The sequence below is a fragment of the Denticeps clupeoides genome, chromosome 16 (genome assembly GCF_900700375.1).
Source record: "Denticeps clupeoides chromosome 16, fDenClu1.1, whole genome shotgun sequence".
NCBI classification, from domain to species: domain Eukaryota; kingdom Metazoa; phylum Chordata; class Actinopteri; order Clupeiformes; family Denticipitidae; genus Denticeps; species Denticeps clupeoides.
Genome location: NC_041722.1, coordinates 13,602,218 through 13,626,464, shown reverse-complemented (window position 1 = coordinate 13,626,464; position 24,247 = coordinate 13,602,218). Strand labels below are relative to the sequence as shown.

General features: G+C 41.9%; 1 protein-coding gene across 3 annotated transcripts in view; it reads right to left on the bottom strand.

Annotated features, from left to right (window-relative positions):
• arnt2 (aryl-hydrocarbon receptor nuclear translocator 2) overlaps positions 1-24,247 on the bottom strand; it is a 39,988-nt gene that overhangs the window by 8,853 nt on the left and 6,888 nt on the right. For 2 of the 3 annotated variants that reach the window (XM_028955682.1, XM_028955683.1), the window contains exons 3-13: positions 23,667-23,714; positions 22,687-22,731; positions 20,996-21,209; positions 18,405-18,618; positions 13,546-13,648; positions 8,901-8,966; positions 8,283-8,368; positions 6,593-6,669; positions 5,736-5,870; positions 5,068-5,142; positions 2,740-2,891 (exon numbers count right to left, since the gene is read on the bottom strand). In XM_028955682.1, the coding sequence (XP_028811515.1) occupies positions 2,740-2,891; positions 5,068-5,142; positions 5,736-5,870; positions 6,593-6,669; positions 8,283-8,368; positions 8,901-8,966; positions 13,546-13,648; positions 18,405-18,618; positions 20,996-21,209; positions 22,687-22,731; positions 23,667-23,714 (1,215 nt within the window). The remainder of the gene's footprint in view (positions 1-2,739; positions 2,892-5,067; positions 5,143-5,735; positions 5,871-6,592; positions 6,670-8,282; positions 8,369-8,900; positions 8,967-13,545; positions 13,649-18,404; positions 18,619-20,995; positions 21,210-22,686; positions 22,732-23,666; positions 23,715-24,247) is intronic. The other variant, XM_028955684.1, reaches the window with a different exon arrangement.

Sequence of the window (24,247 nt, the reverse complement as noted above, 5' to 3'; positions counted from 1 at the left end):
ACTGCCCATAACGCAGCCAGCACTTGGACCTACTTTTCTGGTTTCCACAGGTTACTTTTTAAAAAATGGGGCCAAACTGGAGTCCTGCCATTCAATAAGTTTTTTTTAATGGCTACAGCCTTGGGATGGAGCTGAAGTTATTTGCATTTGCTATCAGTTTCCTGCATTAAAGACGAGTAAATTACGTAAGTGTAAACTCAATTTCTAAATCTCATTTCTCCCGGGCAGTGCGCTGTTAGCATGCTAAAATACACGCCTCATGTGCATAGCATCACCCACTCTGAGGAGAGAAGACGATGTTTTTGTAATATAAAACAAAAATGTAAATAATAATAATAATAGAAAAAAGAACATGAACAGAAAATAATGTATTAAGTCCAGAGACTTAAAACTGGACAGAGCACGGTCCAGTAAAAAAAAGAAAACAATTCTTAGTGAAAGCGAGGAAAAGGAGTCTCAAAATCCCTTCAGCGGCGGACAGAAGAAAGGTTTACTGCCCCTGGGCAGAGAGATACGTGGCCAGACCCAGTCAACTAGCAATCAAGACCCGGTCAGCAACAAGCTGAATTTCAAGATATTATCAAAGAATTTATCAAGTTTTCTTAGATTCTTAGCACCAGATCATTCAAGATGCTGCTAATACTTGTGCAGCGAATGCCCTGGCAGAAGTAGAGACAAACAGCGGGGTTTTAAACCCGGGCCACCTTGGAAACTCTGAGACGGCACCATAAAACTCAACAGTTTAAACTTCCTTCGCCCCATACATTCTGTGCAAACAACCAGCTTCATAACTCTTCACCACGTTGCCAAACTGGGCAATTTCCAACCCAATGGGGTGGTCTGAATTCTACAATTTGACTGACTACATATGCAACTAGAAAAAAGCACCTAATCCAAGGTAGTAAAATGACCAAAAAAAAAAAAAACCCTAAATCAAGAAATGCTGGTTTAAATGGTGAGCTGAGCGGTTGTCCTTCTGAAGAACGAAACGTTCTGTGTCTTTTTTTTTTTTTTTGTTGTCATGTCTGCTGTTTGTTCTATGCAGGCTACGCTTCGTTACGTTGGCCTAAGCAGCCGTGTCAACTCATTGCTACAGAAAATGTCCATCATGGATGGAGTGCACAGGAAATGCTTTCTGCGTCTGTACCTTCTTAATCTAGTGCACCGCTGCCTCCCGCTGGTTAAACACACATAAAATGATGTATGTGTTTATTTACACATAGACTGTGTAAGATCTGATCTCTTGAGGACACACGTGGCTGTACTGACATCACCGATCTTAAACAAAGGTCTGAACCGGGTTCATGTGAAATGTGTTGGGGTCCAGTGACTTCTGTATGCATGTCCTTGTCCTTCATATAAAACATATTAGTTATGGCAAAATTTAATTCCTAAAAAACAATGTTCTGGCTTAACATAAATGATGCCCGTGCTGTTGAGCGATTATCATTTTTATAATTTTTTTGTGCAGTCCCACCCCATATTCACATCATGCGTCTTGAGAACTAGTGTGCACCTCCTGGCTTTGGGGCTAAAGACATCGGATGGCTGCAACAGTGTCATTTTCCCCTGCTCTGTCCAGATATGATACGGCTCCAGGCCCCACACGCTCCTCCAAACCCAACATGGCGCGTTGGAGTAGCTCGGTGTTCCTGCCACGGTGCGCTCCAGACACCCCACAGGCCAGACGGCCCATTTACTCAAGCGTGGAGGTTCTGATGGAAGCAGCCTGCTTCTTTATTCTCCTGCCATAAACCCGAGGTCGTGGACGCGAGCCGTGAACCCAGTTCTCCCTGAGCTGAAGCGAGGAGCATAAACAGGCCAAGCTGAGGGAATGTTTACACAGTTAATCCAATCTCCTGCCACCTTAGGTTGTCTTCTGACTCTTCTCGTCTCTTCACAGGGGATTTGGAGAAACCGAGGATGCCGGTAAGCTGCTTGTTTAATGCTTGCTATATAAAAAGAGGGAAACTTTCGACGTGCTGCGGCTTATGCTGCATTGTTTACAGATGCCGTTCATCTTGGGAAAAAGGCATTATATATTTCTCCCGGTGTTCCGAGGAGCCGCCAATGTAGCATCGTCCTGCAGACACACCTGCCCCCTACAGCTGGAGCCCTGCCATTCCAGTAAAAATATTTCATAAATAAACAACGTACAATGGCCATTTTGATGTAAAGCTGCCCAGACTGTGGAGACAGAACCTTACCGTGCCCAGCCCATCACAGGTTCAGTCTGCATGAACTAACCCTTCAGTCAGGGACCAGAAAGACCAGAGTAAACAAATACTGGCAGCCAGAAGAGGGTGGAAAAATCAGAAGGGGGAACGGAGTTGGACAAAGTTGGGATATTTACGGAACACAAGTAGCAAGATTCATGCCAGTCCTTTCTAGTGTAGGTTTGTTAAAAACAATTCACTCAAATGTGGTCAGCAGATGTCATTCAATCATTCAATTTTACATTTCAAAATGGTGTGTTTTTTATTGACGGGCCACATAAACATTTCCCGTTTTCGTGATTTGGCACAAGTGCCGAGTTCGTAGCTCACTGAAGCGAGCTGTCATTAATTACCGCCATTCCTGAAACGCACGTCACCATCTGCAACACTTTCTCTGCCATTTTCAGGCTGGATCTGAGTTTGTTTTTGGATTTTTTTAAGTTTAATGTGGTAAAATGCGAACAGACGCTGATGTGGCGCCTTGAGCCGTATGTCCCAGAGAGCGCTGGCGAGCAAGGCTTACTTGACGTTGGTGTTGGTGCAGATGATGTACTCGATCTCGTCCGAGTACGGGTTCTGGAAGGTGAAGCTGCTGGTGCGGATGAGCATCCACTCGCGGTTCTTCATGCGGAAGCGGTACATCACAGACAGAACCTGGCCCTTCAGCTTCACCACCTGTCGGGGCAGGAGAGGTGTTTACAGCAGCACTTCTCACCGTGACACACAATTTAATGTGGCACGTGAGAGAAGGCAACTCGCAAACAAGTGGCGACACCAAACTCTCTTGGACAAGGACTGTGGGTACCTGGGTGTGTGAGATGTTTAACAAATAATCTAAAAAAATATCAGGACAGTGTGACCAAACAGCTACCCATGAAGACACTATTCATCAGAAATATATTCCTGTGTAGTTCTGATATTTCCAAGATCACTGGATCCCAACCTGGTCCTAGCCACCCAAGCCAGTCAACATATTTGTTATGTGCCAACTTAAAACAGAAGAAGGTAAAAAAAACAAGACACAACAGATATTAAGGGCAAGTGAAACCATGTGTTTGGTGTGTTAAAATACTTAATAGTTTTTTTAAAGACTGTAATCAATATGATTTAACATGTGTCTTTCTCATAGAATGTAGAGAATGTGTTATGTGTTCCCCAATCCCAGTCTTAGCTTGCTTCAGGGGTCTTACTGGGCAGGTTTCTTACACTCATGAAAAAAAGTTTCTTCAAATTTAGTGTAATTTTGGCAAACTACATTTAACGCACAATTTTTAAATTTTGTTGTGAGTTGGCCAGTAGTCTTTACATTCTTGTGTAATTTTGGAAATTCTGTAGTTATTTTAATATTGTCTTAAGACATAAATCCATTATTCTTTATCAACGATGTCCTGAATGATGAGTTATGGGGATCTGGAAAGCCTCCTTGCAGGTCGACCTCAAAGACCAAAGTTGGCAACTCCTGCTGTAAAAATTCACATAATCTCGAGAAGCTCAAACGCAAAAACATCTTGGAGCCTCAAATGCAGACCAGGACAAAGAGAGATGCAGAAAGTGCATTTTACAGGCATAGCAGAGATGCTTTACCTCCACATGAGACCCCTGCAGCCTCAGCGGTTCAAGGCACAAGAGATTTGGCAAGCTTCATCACACTTTTTTTTGTTCTTTCATTCCTTCCACACTATCATTCCAGCTGTCAGTCTGCTGACAGGGTGTGTTTTCCATCTCACTCCGAAATGCCTGGCAAGCCGAGGTTCAGCAGTCAAGAGTTGGTTTTTCTACCCAAGATGCGGAAGGATGCAGGAAAAGAAAAAATGATGTTGCTTAAAAAAATAGGTAATCTGTAGGACTGGTTTCCTAATGAAAACCATCTTAATCACCACTCCTCTCTGGTCACTGGAACAAAGAGAAGAGGTCGGAATAAAGGAGGACTCAGAAAGAGGAAGGGGCGAGGAACACAGGGTGTTATTCTTGGCTATACGAAGAGGTTCTTCTCTTGATAATGGAAGGCTCTTTTCCCTGGGAAGTGAAGGCCATGAAACACAGCACAACGCTTATTTCACTACCTCCCTTCCTCCATCCACCAGCCCAACACAGATACCGTTAACAGCTGGACAGATAAGCCACGTTTCCAGGCTGTGTGTAAAATGTTAATGTTTTCTTTTTACACACAGACAGAAAAATCTGGCTTATAAAGCTCCTTTACACCAAGGTCTTTAAACCTCAGATGAAGCAGTGAAGAAAACACCAACAACCTAATCACGCCACTGGCGCAGGTTTGGGCAGGTTCTGGAGGTCCAGGTGGTTTAACGCTTGTTTATAGGACATGCCGTTTCCTTTGCCTTCTAGCAAAGTCATATTCTTAGTGTTTTCAACTTGAGTCGAGCTCCTGGCCAAGATAAACATGGGTGCACCCGTCTGAAAGCGTAAGATGGTGTCGATTAGCATTTTTTAACAGACGAGGTTGAATGGCAGGTGTGGTTCATGCCAGGAAGGGAGAGGGAGAACCACCAGAGGGAATCAGGACATCACCACCCCTCACCAGTGTTTGGAGGGAAAACTTCAGACAGTTGTTCATGTCCCTATTACAAAACGCTAATCTATCAGCAGGGTCGAGCAGAATTAAAACGTTCTTGTGTCTCCTCTGTCTCCAGAAGGGTAGGCCTTGCCGATCGATCGGTGAGTGACACTGGGCAGGCAGATTAATTTGCACCGGCTGGCTATGGTGTTCAGCGGCATTGTAACAGACATCAGGTTCGGCTGCTGATTAACAGAGTCTTCATCGCTGCCGGCTTGTCAGCAATGATTTTATTGGGAGCGGCGTGGGGGTGGAGGGCAATCGGTGTGGGCGTACCTGCTGAAAGCTTTCCCTCAGGTGGCTCTGGTCCTCTGGATGGCAGAATTCAAGGATGTCCTTCCCGAGGAGATCCTATTGAAAAAAGCCATGAAAAGCGCAGGAGTTGATTTCTCTCTTACACACAAAAATGTATAAATATTTTTTTTACCTAATTCCACATGCACATAATACACAAAATTAGCTTAGAAGTATGCCTGAGTTTTAGGAATAAAATAGTACTGTCAATGAAGTATCTGTATCTGTCAGTCTATCTCAGGTGTTAGACAGGGTAGTAGTAGCCTTGTGGGTAACACACTCGCCTTTTGAAAGTCGCTCAGGATAAGGGGGTCTTGATGAATGCCATAAATGTAAATTCTAGTCAAAGCCTTATCTAAAAGTTAACATGGATGTTTACAATAATGCTGTGATAAAAACCTCTACATGTTTTCCTCAATCTATAACAAGCCTTAAATATATTGATTTCTTGCTGTTGGCTTGCAAAGCTCAACTGAACAGCAGCTGCTGATCTGTGGCTGTATAAAAAGGGCATTGCGTTGTAGTTCATTTCTCACTCCAGTTGGCTAAATATTAGTCACACTGTGAAACTGGATCTTTCTCCTGCAGCAAAAAGAACTTCTCAGGACATTGCGGCTAAACTAAAACACAAGCGAAGAAGGAAAACCAACCTGCGGCTGGTAGCCGATCACATTAATGCATCGAGGGTCCACGAAGGTGATGATGCCTTCAGAGTTGTGGCGGGAGAGAAACTCTGTGGGCACCGACAGGCCGTTCATATCCATAGAGACCGGAGAGCTGGTGACCTGACAGGGAAACAGAAGACCCGAGCAGTTGAAAATACACCCACATGTTTTGTGGATGCCACTGACTGTGTTTGTTAGAACTCTTAATATGTCATGCTCTTTACTTGCACTTTAAGATGCAATCTCTGTGTGGCTATTAAAAGTGTTCTCAGTAAGTCTGTAGCTAATTATTGGGGTAACGGTTGGCCGTGGCATGTTTTTTTTCTTCTTCGTCTTGCTGTCATTAGATGAATTACATTACTGACCTGCCTCCACAGACCTGATATCAGTCTGGAGGGATTATGAAGGGTGGCTGCACTCAAGCATTTGACCCTATGTGTCTCAGTGTTACAGCCACATCCATTTAACGTAACCATTCAACCTTTTACGACCAAGCGGCTCAAATATTACATACCCGAACATCTCTCAGTGGAACACTAGCTCATACACAACGTCATAACTTCTCTCTCTTTTATCCACACACAAATGTCCATTACATTCACTGACAATATCTTTAAAAAGTTATAAATATGCTTATTTCCGTATTTAGGTAAAATACACAGAATTTAATCCTAAATCAAACTCCACCACTAAACATACCACACGTAACCAAAAGCAAATCTTTTATCAGGCCTTTTATCTTTTTTGAAGAAAGAATATTTGCTAGAATATTCTGTGAGGACATACACGCACATACAGACACACACAGCTGCACAAGCCGCCAGATCTGAGGAATGATATACCTGTAGTCTTCCAATGGCCACCAGACAGTACTTGCTGGTCTGTCCAGCCTCTGTGTCCTCATCAGGTATAGTCATGCCTGGAAAAAGAAAGAAAAAAAAAGTGAAGAAACTCAGCTGCAAGCTTATAGAATATTCCTTACAAAAAAAAAATAACGTGCTGTGCCCTTTGCGATTGTGTAATTTCAATAAACAAAACACAGCTGATGAACAATTCTTTCATTATTGTTTTGAGAATAACTTTCATGTTCTGTTTATGTTCCAAACCACCTCTTCATTAAACATTTATTTCTCTCATTATGGTTGAGATCATTTCCCCAAGAACAAAGCAATGGTGTTTAGGGCTAAAAAAAAACAAAACAAGCAACACACCATTATGACAAATGGCCTCAGTAATGTCAGCTCTTGCTACGGTGAATGTCACTGAAGAGCGCGGCTTCAAGAAATCTAATCTCTTTTTAATTATTCCGTGCGTTTGGGTTCTGTGCGTGCAATCTGCCCATGCTTGGGACTGTGTCTCTAGCACCCTCCCGCCCCATGTCCTCCCCCAACAGCGAGCCACCTGTCAGGTTTCACAGGACCCAGTCTTCCATAAACGGACTGAAAGAGGGAAAAAAAAAGTCCCAAAATGTCCATAAAAGAACTGCAGAGTCTATAAAAAAAGGTAATAAATAAAATGTGCGCAGAGATGATCTCAGACGTGAAGACGTATTCGGAATTGGGCCCAACTGCCTGTACCACATATGGGTCTGTAGGTCGTCACGGTGACAGATCTGTGCACGACAGTCCCGAAGGACAATAATAATATGTAATATGAATCAGACTCAGCTATCCACAAATTAGGACTAAAGCAAGGAGGACATTTACTTTTATTGTGCTTGGCACATGGCAAGACATTACAAACAGGGATCATGAGTGGGAAAATAAAAAAAGAAAACTGAATTCCTCCAGGATTGTGCAGCTTTTATAATGCATATTTTACTTGTGTCGTTATAACTTTTATTTATAGTAACTGAAAGCAGTTGTGGTATATATAATTTAAAGTGTGCCCATACCCCCACAACTTTTAACAAATTCTTGGGGACCAGATGCAGAGATGATCTATGAAAACTTGGCGTTTGCTCCAAAAAGGGAAATAAGCTAAGAGAACAGATTACAAAATCCTTCCCAACTTTGCTTACAAAACAGAACAACCCTGATATCGGTCTTAGCATTCCAGACAAATGGCTCATTCCTGTTGTCCATTGGATCAAAATGTTCTCTTTTCATGTCAGCAAACCTATTTTGGTTTAAGAACAGGAAGTGCAGCATGAGCAAAACATTTCGGCACACATGTGAAGCGTTTCTGCGATAGCCCAGGGAAACTCCCGGAGAAGCGATTTCACAGCAAAATGCACATCGTTGCTCAAGCCCCACTTTCCTGAAGACACCTGACAGAATACTGAACGAGCCAGAGCCAGACCAAGCCGGATTGTGAGCCTACAAGCAAGCCCAATGGACCCCAATAAAGAACGTGCACATTCCACAGAAAACAGTGCAGAGCAAGTCCATCACGGTGTCCTCAGGTGCTCAGAACAGGCTAACGTGAGTAGCGCTGTAGCCGGACGTGATCGGGAACAGGGGTTCTGGAACACTTGACACAGCTGTTTCCTGTTACGGGGTTGGAGAGGGGGGCACAGAGAGTGGAACGCACCTGCGGGGGGCCAGGCTTTGATGTAGCCGGTACAGTGCACCACCGAGTACTGCGCCTCGCCCTCCTTGGAGGGTCCTAAGCCATTCCTGCAAAGCACAGAGACAGAGAGAAAAAGAGACAGAGAGAGCCTGTCAATGGCGGGGCAAGGTCACATCTCACGCGTTTCTCCTAGACGGGTGTCTGACATCAGCGGGAATTCAAATCTAGGCTATGTTTCTTGCATACAAAAATACCCCCCCATTCAGACCACATAATCTGTATTTAACCCAATTCCTTGAGGTGTCGGTGATAGCAGCATTCCGCTGCTGCATTCCAGAGCTCACAAAAACACATCTATCCAAACGGACAGCTCCGACACAAGGGCCAAGGGGTCAGTCAAGATTAGGCTCAGGCCACAGAGAGAGACGGTGCTGATAGAAATTCTGCCAAAATGGAAAATCCATGGGGGGAGGTTAATAGAAAAAGATTCAATTGAGTGTAATCCTTTATTTAAATGCATTGCAGGCGTCACACAAAGCCTCGGTGGGGAAGATTACAAACAGATCTGGCGTAATCTGAAAATCCCACACCTGTGGAGCGACGAATGTGAATTGTTTCTGTTGCACTAAGCCCACTCACCTATATCTCTTCCTCATGCTGGACAGACGGTTGAGGGAGATGTGATCCAGGGGAGCGCTGCCACACCTGCAGGTACAAAAACAAAACACACAGGACAGTTATATCCACATCCACACACTTTAGTCTTTTTCAACCTGTGATTGCTTTATATGTGGCACATGAAGTGACAACCAACAAACTCAAAATAACCAGCAATTGTTTGTGCAATGATTTGTTCCAACAGTCACATGAAAAGATTGTAGGTGGTTCCTATGGGTGGTTTGTTGCACAGAGAGAGCTGTAGAAAGGACATCATCCTGTCTCCTGTTCTGACATTGGCAGTTGATTGTTGGTAATATTTGGCATAATCTACATGTTTAATGGCTTGGCATAATAGACATCTTAGAACTCGTTTATGTAGCGATTGCTGGTTGTGGTGGGTTCTGTGAGGCTTTAGGTAGGAAGGTGGCCACAATCTTCCCCGTGGTGCACAGCAAGCAGCAAATAACAGAAAATCAATACATTACACACACACACACACACACACACACACACACAATGACAATATTTAAAAGGTCAACAGTAACAGAGTTTTCGAATCTATATGAAGTTAAGGCAGATCGTGGTACTTGCTTCTCTGTGGCACATTTTGACAATAGCCCGTAGTCTACTTGTTCTTCTTATTCAGAAGACCATATTAAATTGTAAAATTGAAGATTAAAACCAATGCAATTTGGTTCAGTTTTTTTATTTTATTTAAAACATTAAAAGGATAAAGCACTCTCAAGCCTTACTGAACCAAGCTTGGGATAAAAATTCAGCCGTTGATGCGCCTTCATGCATACTGTCTCAACGTGAGGTTCAAAGGTCAACGACAACATTCTACAATGTACACATTCTACAGAATGAACATCAATCACCACTGGATTATTAGAATATAATTAGAATGATTCATTTCCAAGTCTGTGTACTCTTTTAAGGACAAGGCTGTAATAAAGGTTGTCATTAGTAAGCAAAGATGAAATGACTTTAATACAACAACCTGGCTTTGACAAGCATGTGTGTAAAGAATGAATAAACCTGTTGACAGTGGTAAATGGATAATTTATCATTGCTTATGTGGCCCAATCTGAATTTCTGATAACACACTTGAAATATTGTGGTAGCCCGATGTTAAAACGGGCTTCAGGCTTTTTAATTTCTATGGGCAAAATTCCACTTCAGGAAATGGGAGCTTGTATCAAGGTTTTAGGCTTTAAGAAACTCTTTGAGGCAGCGTCAGTGCTCTTAAACCCTGAGACAATCTCTTGACCTCACAGCATCGCACGGTCTGTTGCCTAATGTTCCAAAACCACACAAAACCCCCCTTACAAAAAACAAAAAAAAATAAAAATCCCCCTAAATTTGCATCAAGCAGCTTGTTCATCATTCACAAAATTTAAGGCATGTGTGTTTACAACACACAGTGGGACGAAACCCATAAACATCCGAACGGGAAGCGTGGTTGGCTGTCTAATGCTATTAAGGTGCAGATTACCTAAGGTCGGCAAAAGCTAAATATCCTCAGTGCCGCAGCAGGGACGAAGAAGAAGATGATGCTGATGTTTGTAAGGGTTCCATTTCACGTGGCCACGCCCCCGTCCCCTCGGGGCTACTTATGCCGGAGCTGCACTTTGCTCTTTTCCACTCAAGACCCTTCGAGCTCCTTCTGTCATGCCGCCATGAGGCTTCAATTTAAATCGCCTCAAATAGAAAACTTCAATCGAGTGCACATTCCGGGCAGCGTTACGAAGCACAATTATCATTTGCTCAACACTGCTGTGTGACAGATGGAGACAAAACACGCATTACGCTATGGGTTTGATTATCGAACATCATTATGTTTGCCAGCTGAGGAAATTTGTGTCATTCTTTGTGGGTAAAAATAGCTTGCTTTCAATTTCTCAAAAGGAACTGCACATTCAAATAAGCACTTTGCATCTTTTTGCAGGCAACGGGGGGATTTGATGAGCAAAACAAAGAATCCCACAGAAAATAACAGTGTTTTCCGAACACGCGATCGCAGCACTGAAAGCTCTCAACATGATGTTGTAAGGCAGCAACATTTCTTGGTAGACAACTGAGATAAACATTAAAATTGACCAAAAAACACTATGGACGAAAACAAACTGCTGAATCAAAACCATGAAAGGAAGCTTAAGCGTGGGCATCATGATGATTTTCTGAACAGTTAAAACTGAAATGTACCCATGCAAATGACTAAGGCCTCTGGCTTTACAACTGTTCAAACATGCCATTCTACATACACAGGCCAAAGGTTTGGACACACCTTCTCATTCAATGTGTTTTTATTTTCATTAGCATTTACATTGGTAGATTCTCACTGAAGGCATCTAAACTATGAATGAACACATGTGGAGTTATGTACTTAACAAAAAAGGTGAAATATCTGAAAAAATGTTTTATATTCTACTTTCTTTGCTCTGATTACTGCTTTGCACACTCTTGGCATTCTCACGATGAGCTTCAAGAGGTCGTCACCTGAAATGGTTTTCCAACAGTCTTGAAGGAGATCCCAGAGGTGTTTAGCACTTGTTGACCCCTTTGCCTTCACTCTGCGGTCCAGCTCACCCCAAACCATCTTGATTGGGTTCAGGTCCGGTGACTGTGGAGGTCAGGTCTCCACTTTTTGGAGAGTACACAACTCCACATGTGTTCATTCATAGTTTTGATGCCTTCAGCGAGAATCTACCAACGTAAATGCTCATGAAAATGAAGAAAACACATTGAATGAGAAGGTGTGTTCAAACTTTTGGCCTGTACTGTAATTCATACTACAGCTTAGATGTGCTATAACTGTAGGATGTAATGTTACACGCAACTTGATTCCATACGATTTATGCTTTTAAGCCTTACATTTAAGCCCACAATTTGTTACAGCAGGCTACAACATGGCTTTGCTTTTCTATGAGTCCTGAACATTTTTACCTGATTCACAGTGCATTTTTAAATAACACAAATAACAATATGTTTCTTGGTGCCGGTCCCAAGCCCGGGTTAAAGGGGATAGATGCATCAGGAAAGGCATCCGGCATAAAACGTTTGCAATTGTGTGGACAGCCAGACCAATTGATTAGTTGTGGCGACCCCTAAGGGCAGCAGCCGAAGGAGGAAGAAGATGATGCATTGTTGCATCCCTATTAAGTGTAAAATGGGAAATTCCAGGTCAGGCAGCGGCCTCCCACAAGCAAGAGGTGTCAAAAGCCAGCAAATGGCTTGAGATGACGAGAAAATCCTGGTCGAAGGAAGATGACCACCGTCTTCCTGTATCTATTTGAAAAAGGCAGAGACATGAAGGGACGATCCTGATTGGCCTGTGGCAACTTTTTTGGGACTCAATTGTCCCAAATTCTATTGTGGACTGTGGCTCTTCTCTTCCTCCTCTATCGGGAACTGTTCATTCTTGTAATCTCTATTGTGCCGAGCCTCTTTCATGCCAGTTAACATCATATGAGTTTTTAATACAGTGCCTTGTTTTCTTTACATAAGTAACTGAGAAAAAAGTACAACTTTTGGAAAACACATTTTTGTAAATCACTCACCAAATTTTAGATTAAAGACATTACTTTCTGCAATTCACTTTTTTTGTTATATGCACTAGATCTGTATAGATAAGCTCAAAACTGTACTGAAACTTTGGAAATACTAGGAAATACGAGCATTTATCTTTCTAATAGCACACTAATAGCTCTCTGATGTGTTCTGAACAGATAAACTGTGAACTTAAACAGTGCCTGCAGCCATGGTGCAAAGTGGAAAAACAGCAATCCCAACTGAAAACGGAAAAAAAACAAGTGCAATGAACAGCTTCAGAACATAACACTGATTCCGCCCACAGCCTACTTGACTCAGATGCTCCAGCATCTGTATTGTATTTTATTGTATTTTGATATGTTTGGCAACGTGGAGTCTGCTTTCCCAAGAAAAATGTACCAGTACCACCCATCATACAACCACATCCCAGTCTCAACCTTACAACCTCATGCTCCTCTTGGATGAGAAGACTGGAAGTGCATGATTGGCACTTTAGCTTTCTCAATAATCAGTCCCTCCATGAATTCACAATTTTCCGATCAAAACAATTAACGCAATTTCAGCCAGTGCACGCAAAATATTTGAATTTTGCGCTTTTGTAGTTGTCACCACCACATATCGCAAAGCACTCACAGAGAATTGAAGACATTCACGGCCACAATATAATTTATCATTTTCTATTTAGTTATCCAAAGATTTGATCAGTGCCTTCCATACCGGTTTAACGACAATATGGAGTTTTGTATGCACAATAATGTGGCATTCACAAGTACTACATGTTTTTGACTTATAGCAGCACTTCCTGCATTTTGTCATTCAAACGTAATCAGTTTCACTTTTGTGTCACTGAACATGCAGACATGTGGGACAGGAATCTTGCAATTACTCTCAAAAATTTCGGCCAAGGGCCGTGCCCAACAGTTTCCACAAATTATCATCCTGGAGGGACTGAATAATGTGAGGAAATAGTCTAATCTAATAAAAAATGTAATCAATATGTGCCTTTAAATCACGTGTTCAATCTATTGACTCTACAGTAAGTGTGTTTCATGGAGCCGCTTCCCGACTCTACCTCATTCTGCAGATGAACGAGCGCCTGGAGCCCATACACATTCTCATGGAGGACTGTTGACCTTCCTTCTTCACTGTGCCCGTCTTCAGATCCAGGATTCGACCTGGAGAAAAAAAAAAAAAAAAAAAAAAGAAGCATAATTTGCATTTGTTTTTCCCCAATTCCATGAATACATGAATACTGTGGGAATAATTAATCATTATACAAGTCACCTGCTCTGTTCATATTCCAAAGTTACAATCTCAAAAAATATTACATGTATAGAAACATTTTTCACAATTTAGCATCAATGTGGATAATTACAAGGTCTTTTTCCCCACTCCATGTTCACCTCTTCCCATATGCATATTTATATCTCCTTTTTGGTTTCTAGTCCTTTGGGGTCCAGCCTGTCCAGCCAACCTGGCCCCTTTTGGCTTCATTTTGGCCACTGTGATTGACTTCTTTTATGGTAAATAAAGCCAAGTACCTATGTAGGTATGTGTCTTGCTTTGTTTTGCCATGACCATATTTTGTGCCTTGGCTGATGTGGTGAAGATGTTTAGATCTAAAGCAACGTTCAGTGAATCTGAAACGCATCTGGGCCAGCAGGGAATTGCCATGGTGGGAAGGCCAATGTTTTTATAATTTTGAAGGTTGTAGCTCTAGAGGAGGTTATGTTTGTTCCTGTTGGGGAGCTGCTGGGTGAAGGTAGGCTTGGGCAGAAGCCTGGAGCGAGAGGCCGAGATCTGACGGGAATTCTCTTCTTTGCATGGACAAACAAGAGTAGCCTGGCTACTCACTGCTGCTTGTGTACTTCTATGCCTTAAAGGTGGAGCTTTCCTGTACAGGAACAGGATTTGATGGAAAAAGTCTGGACTGTGTTGGAAGCAAGGACTACAAGGCTTCTGGGCAAAACTTCCCAAACCTACTTTGTTGTCTTGACCTTCATTTAGATAACCAATTTAAATATCATGATTCTTCTAAATAGTGCATGGATACACATAAATACTAATTTTACTGCCTAACAAATATGTATTTTCAATACATGAGGCAATTCATTCATTACTGTTCACCATGTTCACAATTACCCATACTTCATGGATATTGTGATTAAGTGTCTATAGATAATTTACACATTTTTTCCCCAATTCAATGAATACAGGAACATTCTGCTATTGGAATAATTAATCATTATACCAGTCACCAGTTCTGCTCATTGTGAACGAATGAAAAATGACACCCAGCACATCATTGTAACAGAATTAACAAGCATTTGGCTTTTTTATGTCTGTGAAACTAGTCGCCACAGCAAGATTGACCAGTTCTGGTCAGTTTACTATGTGTTCTTTTTACAGTAAACGAATCAGCCGAGAATAGCAAGAATTTGTCTTGTGCAATGTCCTGATGTGGAAATGGAACAAACATCTAAATCCTAAAAACATGCTGCACCACAACAAATGACCAGACAACAGCCGTCGCGTGATTCACATTCTTATTCTGCCTTAAGGATGCAGATACCTCGGGAATAGCAAGTTAGCATGATGTAAGCTCACAGTCATTTCCATAAACAAATTATCTAAAAAAACCATTTCAGACGGAAATGTGCTGGACCCCCCCCCACCACCACCACCATTGACAGCTGCTAAAAATCCCCTGGAGCCAACGTCTTTCTCATATAGCATCCCAGGCCCGGGTCAGAGATGGCAAAATCCCTTAATTGATTTGAAAGACTGTACTAATAAATGCAGACGACACAAGTAACCCCGAGGAAAACTGGATGAGAGCTGTGGGACAAAAATGACTTTGGGAAGAAGAACTGTCCAATATACAGAACAAGCCAGGCTTTAATTCAATGAAAAGCATCTTTTTGTATTTATTTTGAGCTCACACATATGGCCTAGATGTGTCGAAATTGTGAGACTGGAGACGGAGACCAAAAACAAACACCCTACATGAGGTACGCCAATGAAGAGAGCAGGGCGGAGGAGTGTGATGAATTATTCCTGCCGGAATGCAGACAGTTGAAGAATCTACAGCTTATCACGGCAGATATTATTTACCACGTTCAGTCGTAAGGACTTAAAAGAGAAAAGATCTACTTGACTACATCAGAGTGAATTTTCTATGAAGTCAATCTCTCGTAAAACAGCTTACCCTGGATTACGACAGTGACCTGACAGTAAAAATGGCCAGTACCAGATGACCTCTGGACAGTGATGTGACTTCTGGAAAAGCGCTATAAATTCCAACGCCATCTGATGTTTTGTTCAAATGAGTAGGCCGCTGTTCCCAGCACATGTTTGATATTGTAGAGTCCAGCATGGGCTGGAACAGCTTTAACCTCTGACCTCTAGGGTCTGCACTTTCTATGGGTCGTGCTCAGCAGGTGGGGTTTGCTTTGGACCACTCAGAGCGGTTCCGGTGAGCTTGCGGCAGGGAGGAGAGGGAGAACAAACAGCCATATCTGCCACTTCATCTCCCTGTGCTGGGCCAGCTATTCTATTAGAGCCTCTGCAGAGCGACCAGGTCACCAGCATGACGGCGTCAGGAAAAGATCCAAAGAAAACGGGGACCAGCAGGAAAGCGGATGGGCCGGCCAGACCAAACCCTGGGAGCACCCATGATGAAGGCGTCAGAATTTGGGAATATCTGAATGCATATTAGCCTTGAGACACTCTGGGTTGAGAACAGAATACGCAAAACCAGCTGTTCTATTTCAACACAAAAGAAAGACCTGATGTTGGGTCAAACACTCCTACTTCAAACACAAATACTTCTATTCCACCTTATTTAGATATTGGTTTGAGAGTTGACAGAAAAATCTATAATGCCATACTAACTAATCCTAAAAATGAATAGGATTAACTAGATAATTAACAGGATTAAATACTCATTTGTCTCCTTAACCTTCTCCATACATCACGCTGCTCCCGCTGCAGACAGGTAAGCACACAGCCCCTCCTCTCAACAGCAGCCGGCATTCATATGGTTTCATCAAGACTATGGTATCAAAGGCACCAAAAATGTTAGTAATTCTGCTAGTAATATTTTATTATTATTTTCCCTACATTTTTTTTGCATTACATAAGACAAATCTTAATTGAATTGAATGCTTTTACAGATCAGTACATACTTTACACATAGTTGGTCTGATCAATCATTTATTCAGACCCCTGGCTGTAAAGTGTTAAAGTTATATCCTCTAAAAAAAAAAAAATCACAGAAATGATAGGTTTGCAATTTTTCTATAGATAAGATCTTATTACACACCAGAGATGAGAGGTGATCCAGGCAATCAACATCTTTATGACACAGGAGCAAGTAATAAAAGGCGCCTTAAAAAGACCCAGCTGACCCTTAGACTATAACGGCAGAGCCAAGCACGTTGGTGGAAGACGGCTGGAGAGTAGAGCCTGATGGATGGCAATGCCAGTGATGGGAGAGACCCCGACCACATTTCTCACATCAGGGAGACTTCAAATCGCACAACCGAGAGTGGAGATTACTCTTAATCAATTATGTATGCATGGCCAGTAAGAGACGTTCCCCGGCCAAGACAGGGTGAGTCTGGAGAGGGGAAAAATATCCTCGCAGCACTTCGTTTTTTCATTTTTCGTTTTATCACCGAAAAATATGCGGGTTATCAAAACCTCATCAAGAACGTTTCAATATTTTATCTGGACATTTTTCAAGGACAGAATTCATAACAAATGAGGGGGTAAGAGTGGGAGAGAAATCACTGAACAGGTCCATTCTGAAATCCGCAAGAAAAATACCAGACTCTTCATCAAGAGCGATCCAAAAACGTTCAATTCGATTCCAATCCTTCAATGTCGATGCAGAGGTAATTTTTTTCTTCATTTAATTATACGGGGAACCTCAAGCAAGACGCAGCAGACATAATTACTTTGCAAATCGCAAGGAGAGTCTTTACACAGCTAAGCACAAACACACCACATTCTCTCTGTTCCGTAGCTGGCGAGTTGTGAAAACTGAAAACTAATGGTGCAGAAAAGTGTGCACTCAATAGAGGTTTGGACTTTAAGGGGCATATTGACAAGCAAGGGACAAAAGGGTATCTGAGGTCATGTATATATCTATTACAAACTCCAGATTGTAATAGGCAAATTGTGAATTGCTGGTAATATCCAGTCAATCCCTTCAAATGACCAATTTAATCTAAGATTAGATTTAAATGCCACAAATATAAGTGTATTATGCATTCTGTAATTTAGCGCACTCTTTTTAATGCTGCAGATCCAGAACTCTATCATGTTAAAAGCACCTTCAGCAAGTAATTTCTGTGACTGTTTGCATGTCTACAGCTCCCTCTAGTGTACAAAATGCCAAATTGTGATCTCATCAAAACACTTTCAACTATCGGGTAAATTGTTGCACAGACACACATCATTTATGCACACACTCAGACCTATAATCAATTTAGAGTCACCAATTCACATAGTGATATGACGCCTCTGTCATTAAGCAGTGACGAAATTAAGTAGTGACATGGATTTACATTTGCAGTGCAGATTTGAAGAATCCTGTTCTCCACCTTTATGCGCACAAGACATGCTCCACAGTGGTTGTTTCAACACGGCCCTCTGACCAGTTCAGATTTTCCACTGAGAGCTGGAATAGACTGAACGTGAACCAAGGGGGGGTAGTACTCTACTGGGTAACTCGTTGCCTATGAAACCATAAGACCACAAAGTTACAGGTTCAAACCCCACTTACTACCACTGTGTCCCTGAGCAACACTGAGTGTCTCCAGGGGGACTGACCCTGTAACTACTGATTGTAATTCGCTCTGGATAAGGTAGTCTTCTAAATCCAGGTCCAACTTAACCCACCCAGCAGACGAGCTCCAGTCTTACCGGTCATGGAGTTCTCTGAGGTGCTGAGTTGCTCCCTCAGTTTGTCAACGTCATCTGGGTGGACCTGCTCATACAGAGTGCTCCCAAACCACTCCGACTGGGGATGGTTGAGGACCGGCGTCACAGAGTCCGATACGTAGATGACCCGGCCAGTCTCAGCTGCCACCACAAACAGGAAACCATCTGCAGCTTCCAGAATCAGATGCTTCAGTTCCTGCAGACAGGAAAGAGATGGAGAGATTGATGATGACAGGAGGACTGAGTCCCGAGGGTAACCATGGAGCATGCATTCAAATGTTGCTTACGGAAAAAACATAATGCTACAGGGGCACTCTTGTGCTTCAGGGAGCAGAGAAAACAGGAAAGCGTGGAGCAAGTCTGAGGCAAGTTTGCAGCAAAAACGTGCTGCACTCTCACAGAGACTCGGGACGGTGTTGAAGACACAGAGTAGAGCAGTAAATATGGAAAAAAAAACTCAATATACTTTACATATACTCCAAATAATTAATTAAAACATTAGATGCAACATTTGTTATCATGATAAAAAAAAAAAGAAAATAAATTATTACATTTATGGCATTTATCGGACACCCTTATCCAGAGCGACTTACAATCAGTAGTTTCAGGGACAGTCCCCCCCCCGGAGCATTTTTTTTTAGGGTTAAGTGTCTTGCTCAGGGACACAATGGTAGTAAGTGGGATTTCAACCTGGGTCTTCTGGTTCATAGGCGAGTGTGTTACCCACTAGGCTACTACCACCCTTATGATTACAAACCATTTTATTTATATATTTTGTGCATTTATTTCAATTGCTTAAGATTTCTTTTTGCTTTTATATAGTGGTCCTCTAATACTGTATCTGAAGCAGATACAATACTGTAGCAGAATTACAACCACTTTTATCCAGTCACACAATGAGATTTCCCCGTCTGTAGCTTTAGGAGAGAGGCAGGACGAGGAGTAGAGCGGCCTATAGAAGTGAGCGTGAATTCATGGAAATGACGTCCTCAACACCAATCACCAACCACAATGTGTCGGTGTTTAAAAAAAAAAAAAAAAAAAAAGTAATTAACCCAGTTTCTTCAGTCTCTGTGACCGATCTAAAAAAAATGCATTTGTTCTCATTTTTACATCCAATCACCGGGCAACTGCAATGCCTTGCACGTTTGGAAGCCGTGAAGGGTGGTAGAGTTACTTTTTGGGGGGAGGGATGGGAAATTCTCTGGGTGGACAAAGTATGAGAAACGTGAGGTAACCTCTCCCCTTATGACGACAGGAGGGGACAAATTCTAGATCCGACCATCGGAGCTGCCACTCAGAACGGTGAGAACGGCCATTTCAACCAATGCAGGATAATAGAACTAGTATTCATGTTAAATAATCTAAGTGAAATTTTCATAATAGGAGATTGTTGTTAGATTGTTGCAATTCATTTTAAGTATTAAAACAAATAATAAAATAATAATAATGAATGCTGTTAAATTCGACTGCATTTTATTTACTGTATGCTTGAATCAATGTATGACTGGGGGGCCTATTTGCCGCAGGCTAGTGACAACCAATCATTGATTCACCTTCGCAACAGCATAGCCACTCTACCCATCACAAACATAACTGATTGGCTGCCATTTCACCTACGGTACGTGTTTTGCATTAATGTGATCAAAGTTACATTCGCATAAATGCACTTGATTTACTGATGCTTACTTGGCACTAGAAAATTCAACACTGGCAACGCAAATTTACAGACCCACAATTCATTTCGGCGGCTCATGACGTCACCCCATCCAAAGTAATTGGGAAACGCCTCTGTTGATGCCTTCAGCACATATGTGTGAGTGTACTGTTGTGGCCTGAGCCTCTTTCCCATACTTGTCTTTGTAATAATTTAAATTAGGCATAATAGCAAGCTTTAGTCTGCAAAATGAGCAGAAAAAACAATGCTGAATGCTAAACTTAATGTCTGCATAGGTATCATTGACTAATGAAGTTTCAAATGATTTTCTGTACATGTGATCAGGCTGAAAATCATCTACTCCACTAGAGACTGTCCTGACAGAAAACGCTATGATATAAATTGTGGTTAATAGATCAAAGCCAATTACTGTCATGTAACACACAGCCAATTTACAAGACGAAAGCACAAAGGTCATAAAATCCAGTTAATCTCAGTCAAGCAGTCGTTTCATTCTGCCATACATTGGAATAATAATCGTCAATGTGATCGCTTCAGGGAATTAACAGTAGAAGCAGTAATTAAAGTAATGACATTTAACACTGGCTGGCTGATAATAAAATTTTCATTATTCATTACTGACAAAATATCTGAAATATCAGTAACTGTCACGGTTGTCGGACATGGCGAGGGAAAGAGGACGCATGTGTGTTTTCATGTATATTTGCTTAGAAAGAATATATTACTTTTTAACTGGTGAAAACATGTTGTTATTGCAACGATGCACACTTTCACTTGTCAGAGCTACATGAGTTAACTGTGTTAATTGTTGGGGTGGGGGGCATTATTGATTATCTGCCCAAGCGTACCGTTTAGTACAGGATTAGCTGTGCTGCAGTGGTGTCAGCAGTTCTACCTGTTCGGTGAGGAAAGAGGGTTTGTAGGCCCCGTCAGTGGAGGTGTTCCCTGTGCCCCTCATGGACTTCATGTGGGACACGGCCATGCGCAGGATTGTCAGCTTATCTGGCTTCCGTGCCAGGGCGCTGCAAGTGGGCACCATGTCCGACAGCTCTGTGATGTACTGGGTCATCTTGTTGCGTCTGCGGCGCTCAATCTCACTGTGGTTTTCTCTGAACAGAAGGACGGGAACAATTGCAGGATTACCTCCTGTTTCAGCACATCATACACAAACACACATACACACACACCTCTGCTTACACACATTCACAGAACGATAACAAAGACAGCAAATGAAAGACACACACTAAAATATTAAAGAAGGTATTCTGTTGCTTCTCCGGTTTTGTGCAAATGTCTGAGGATATAAAGAAGAAAAGTGCATTTATTACATCAGTTCATACACATTTGCTGAGAAAACACAACAGAAAAGACAAACCAGGTATGGAAAACCTCTGAACTTTGACAACCTCATGTGTCATTTAAGAAAGGACTAAGACTTTCAAATAAGGCTTATTCTAGGGCTGCACGATCATGGCCAAAATGGTAATAACGTTTATTTTCATCAATATTGTAATAACAATGATTAATCATGATTATTCGATATTTTAAACAAACAATGAGTGAAAAGGCTTTCGGATCAAAATTAAACCATGTAGAAAAGGCACGTACTACAAGGAACAGAAACACCAGCCTGTCAACATTTTCTGGCTTAAGAGATGACCAAAGGCAGGTCACTATTTTTAATATGAAAGATGAACATCCATTTACCTTCTTATTAGGGAAAAAATTATTATAGACAGGGTAGGTTCATAAACAGAGGCATTTTGTATAGATGTGTCAAACTATAGACAATGAACTAAGTATGCAATATATATAGGTGTCATAAAAGAAGCTGTGCCTTTCCTATTAGGTGGGGGTGGGAAAACGGATGCTCTGGTCGTAACATGAATAACGTTGTATGTCGAACACAAAATTTCGTACCATACAAGATGATAACATAACATTTTACTTATTTGGCTTGTTATTGTAGCTTGTAGCTTTATGCATCGAAAAAGTCTGACATTTTTGCTCGTACCTTCAGAGAAGCGTGGTTCAATGAGCTTGGAACCCTGTCCAAATATGACATCGATATTGATGCATGCCGAGATGCTGAACGTGAAATCTAGTGTATATATCTTTTTTGTCACCTACTGCTCCCGACATTACATCTCACTCTGTCACTATTTGAGGTTGCCGCTCACACAGTGTATGCTATCATTTTGGTTGGGATACTATTTGTTGAAAGATTTGATATGCAGCAGAGCTCGCTATAAAATATCACAAACAATCATCTTAATTGAATCGTGGCAGCCAAAATCGTGACTAAAATTTGATTAATTGTGTAGCCCTAGCTTATTGAACTGTACAATACATGAAAAAAGCCTGGACCAAAAGCAAAAGTCATGTATAAAAGTCAAACTTAGAATAAATTGTTGAAGTAAAATCTGCTAAATCTGTTGAGGACGATGTAATGAAAGAACCCATATTATTATTATTATTATTATTTTTTTGGGGGGTTGACCTCTAGTCAACTCACTGTTGACTAGAGGTCTGATACGGTCACCTGAAGTCAAGCAATCCGCTGTGAAAGCCACAGGACAGCCCTACCTGGCATATCTCTCCTTATCAGCAGGAATGTGATCATCATCATACCTGAAAAGGGGGACAGTAGAGAACGTAAGAATTAACAAATATAATATTTACAAATAAAATATATGGGTCATATCTACACATATCTACACTTTCATGTATTACTTGATATATTGTCCTACACCATGACAGTGACTCAAAAAATAAACAACAACACAACATGGCATCATGACTCATCTGGTAATGAGTAAAATGGTAAGACATGAGAAATCAGCATGGGCAGTTTAAAGCGTCTGTATCCTCTCTCCTGTCTCTTTACAGCTTCTGTTGAGAGCTGAGAACAGATTTACTTTAATGAGCGCCCTGGCGTAGGCCGGCCAGCCCTCACACTTCCCCTAAACACGGCATCTGAGCAAAAGAGAGAATCAGCCGGTTGCCAGGGAGATGTTAAAGAGGGCGTGACAGGATTTGCAAGCGGCGGTCGGGGCGAGGTACGTTCTATTGTCAGACCTCAGAGAAGAGTCCGACTAGCCTTGGAAAGAGATTTGAAAAACAGCGCACACTAGGCTGGATATATTTTCAGCATTATTCATCCTCGGGACTATTTGAGGGGGTCTTTCTCTGTGCTTCCAACAGAGGGCACTGTCTCCACTCCGATGGTCAAGATAACAGAAAGAGACTTTGCAGGCGGCTCATAGGGATACAGGTCCTTTAAAAAGCACATGAGATAAAACACAAGCATTCTAGACAACAAAAAAAAAAGAAGAAGATGAAAGTCTCAGATGGCACAAACAAACAAACAAACGGTCATAAAAATGTAAAAATAAATGATTTCATGGAAAGACATTTCACTGGTCATTGTGAAAATGCAGACACGGATTAAATAAAGTACACGTATGCCTCAATCATTACGTGGACAATTCCCATTCAATCCTAGTCTAGGTTTAAGGTTTTTTTTTTTTTTTTTTTTTAGAATGATGGTTTTCGCTTTTCCTCACCTTGAGAATTTGCTGGGTCCTTCTCCATCTTCATCGTCAAAGTCCATCCTGCATAGCAGAGAATTTCAGTGAAAAAGGTTTCACCACAAACGCTGTGTTGTAAAACGATTCATGCGCCAAATCAGTTACGTTGCTCATAAGAGGCACACCAGGAAACACTGAGCCCTCGTTGAAATATTCTGATGCAACCGCCGGACTTGCGCAATTCCGTTTTATCCTAGCGCTTGCAAAAACGTCCAACCTAAGCCATGTGCACAGATCCCAGTGACCAATCACCACCCTCCATGGAAGAGAGCGCACATTCCACTGGAAAGACATAATGCCTTTCCACTTAAATGTCTTTGTGGACTGGCTGTGTTCTCCAAACCACCTCCGTCTGCCAGGCCTCACCATGCAGCCCGCTTGCATGCCGACAATTTACCTTCACGGGAGGCAGACTGCACTATTTTGTGTGCTGCAGTTCTATGACAACGAGTGTTAAAATTCACAAGGGCTGAATGGCAGAGGAGGATGGCGAGGGAGGCGCAAGGCCTGTTAAAACTGCTGCATGTGCGCGACTGCTCTAAATCCGTATTCGTTCT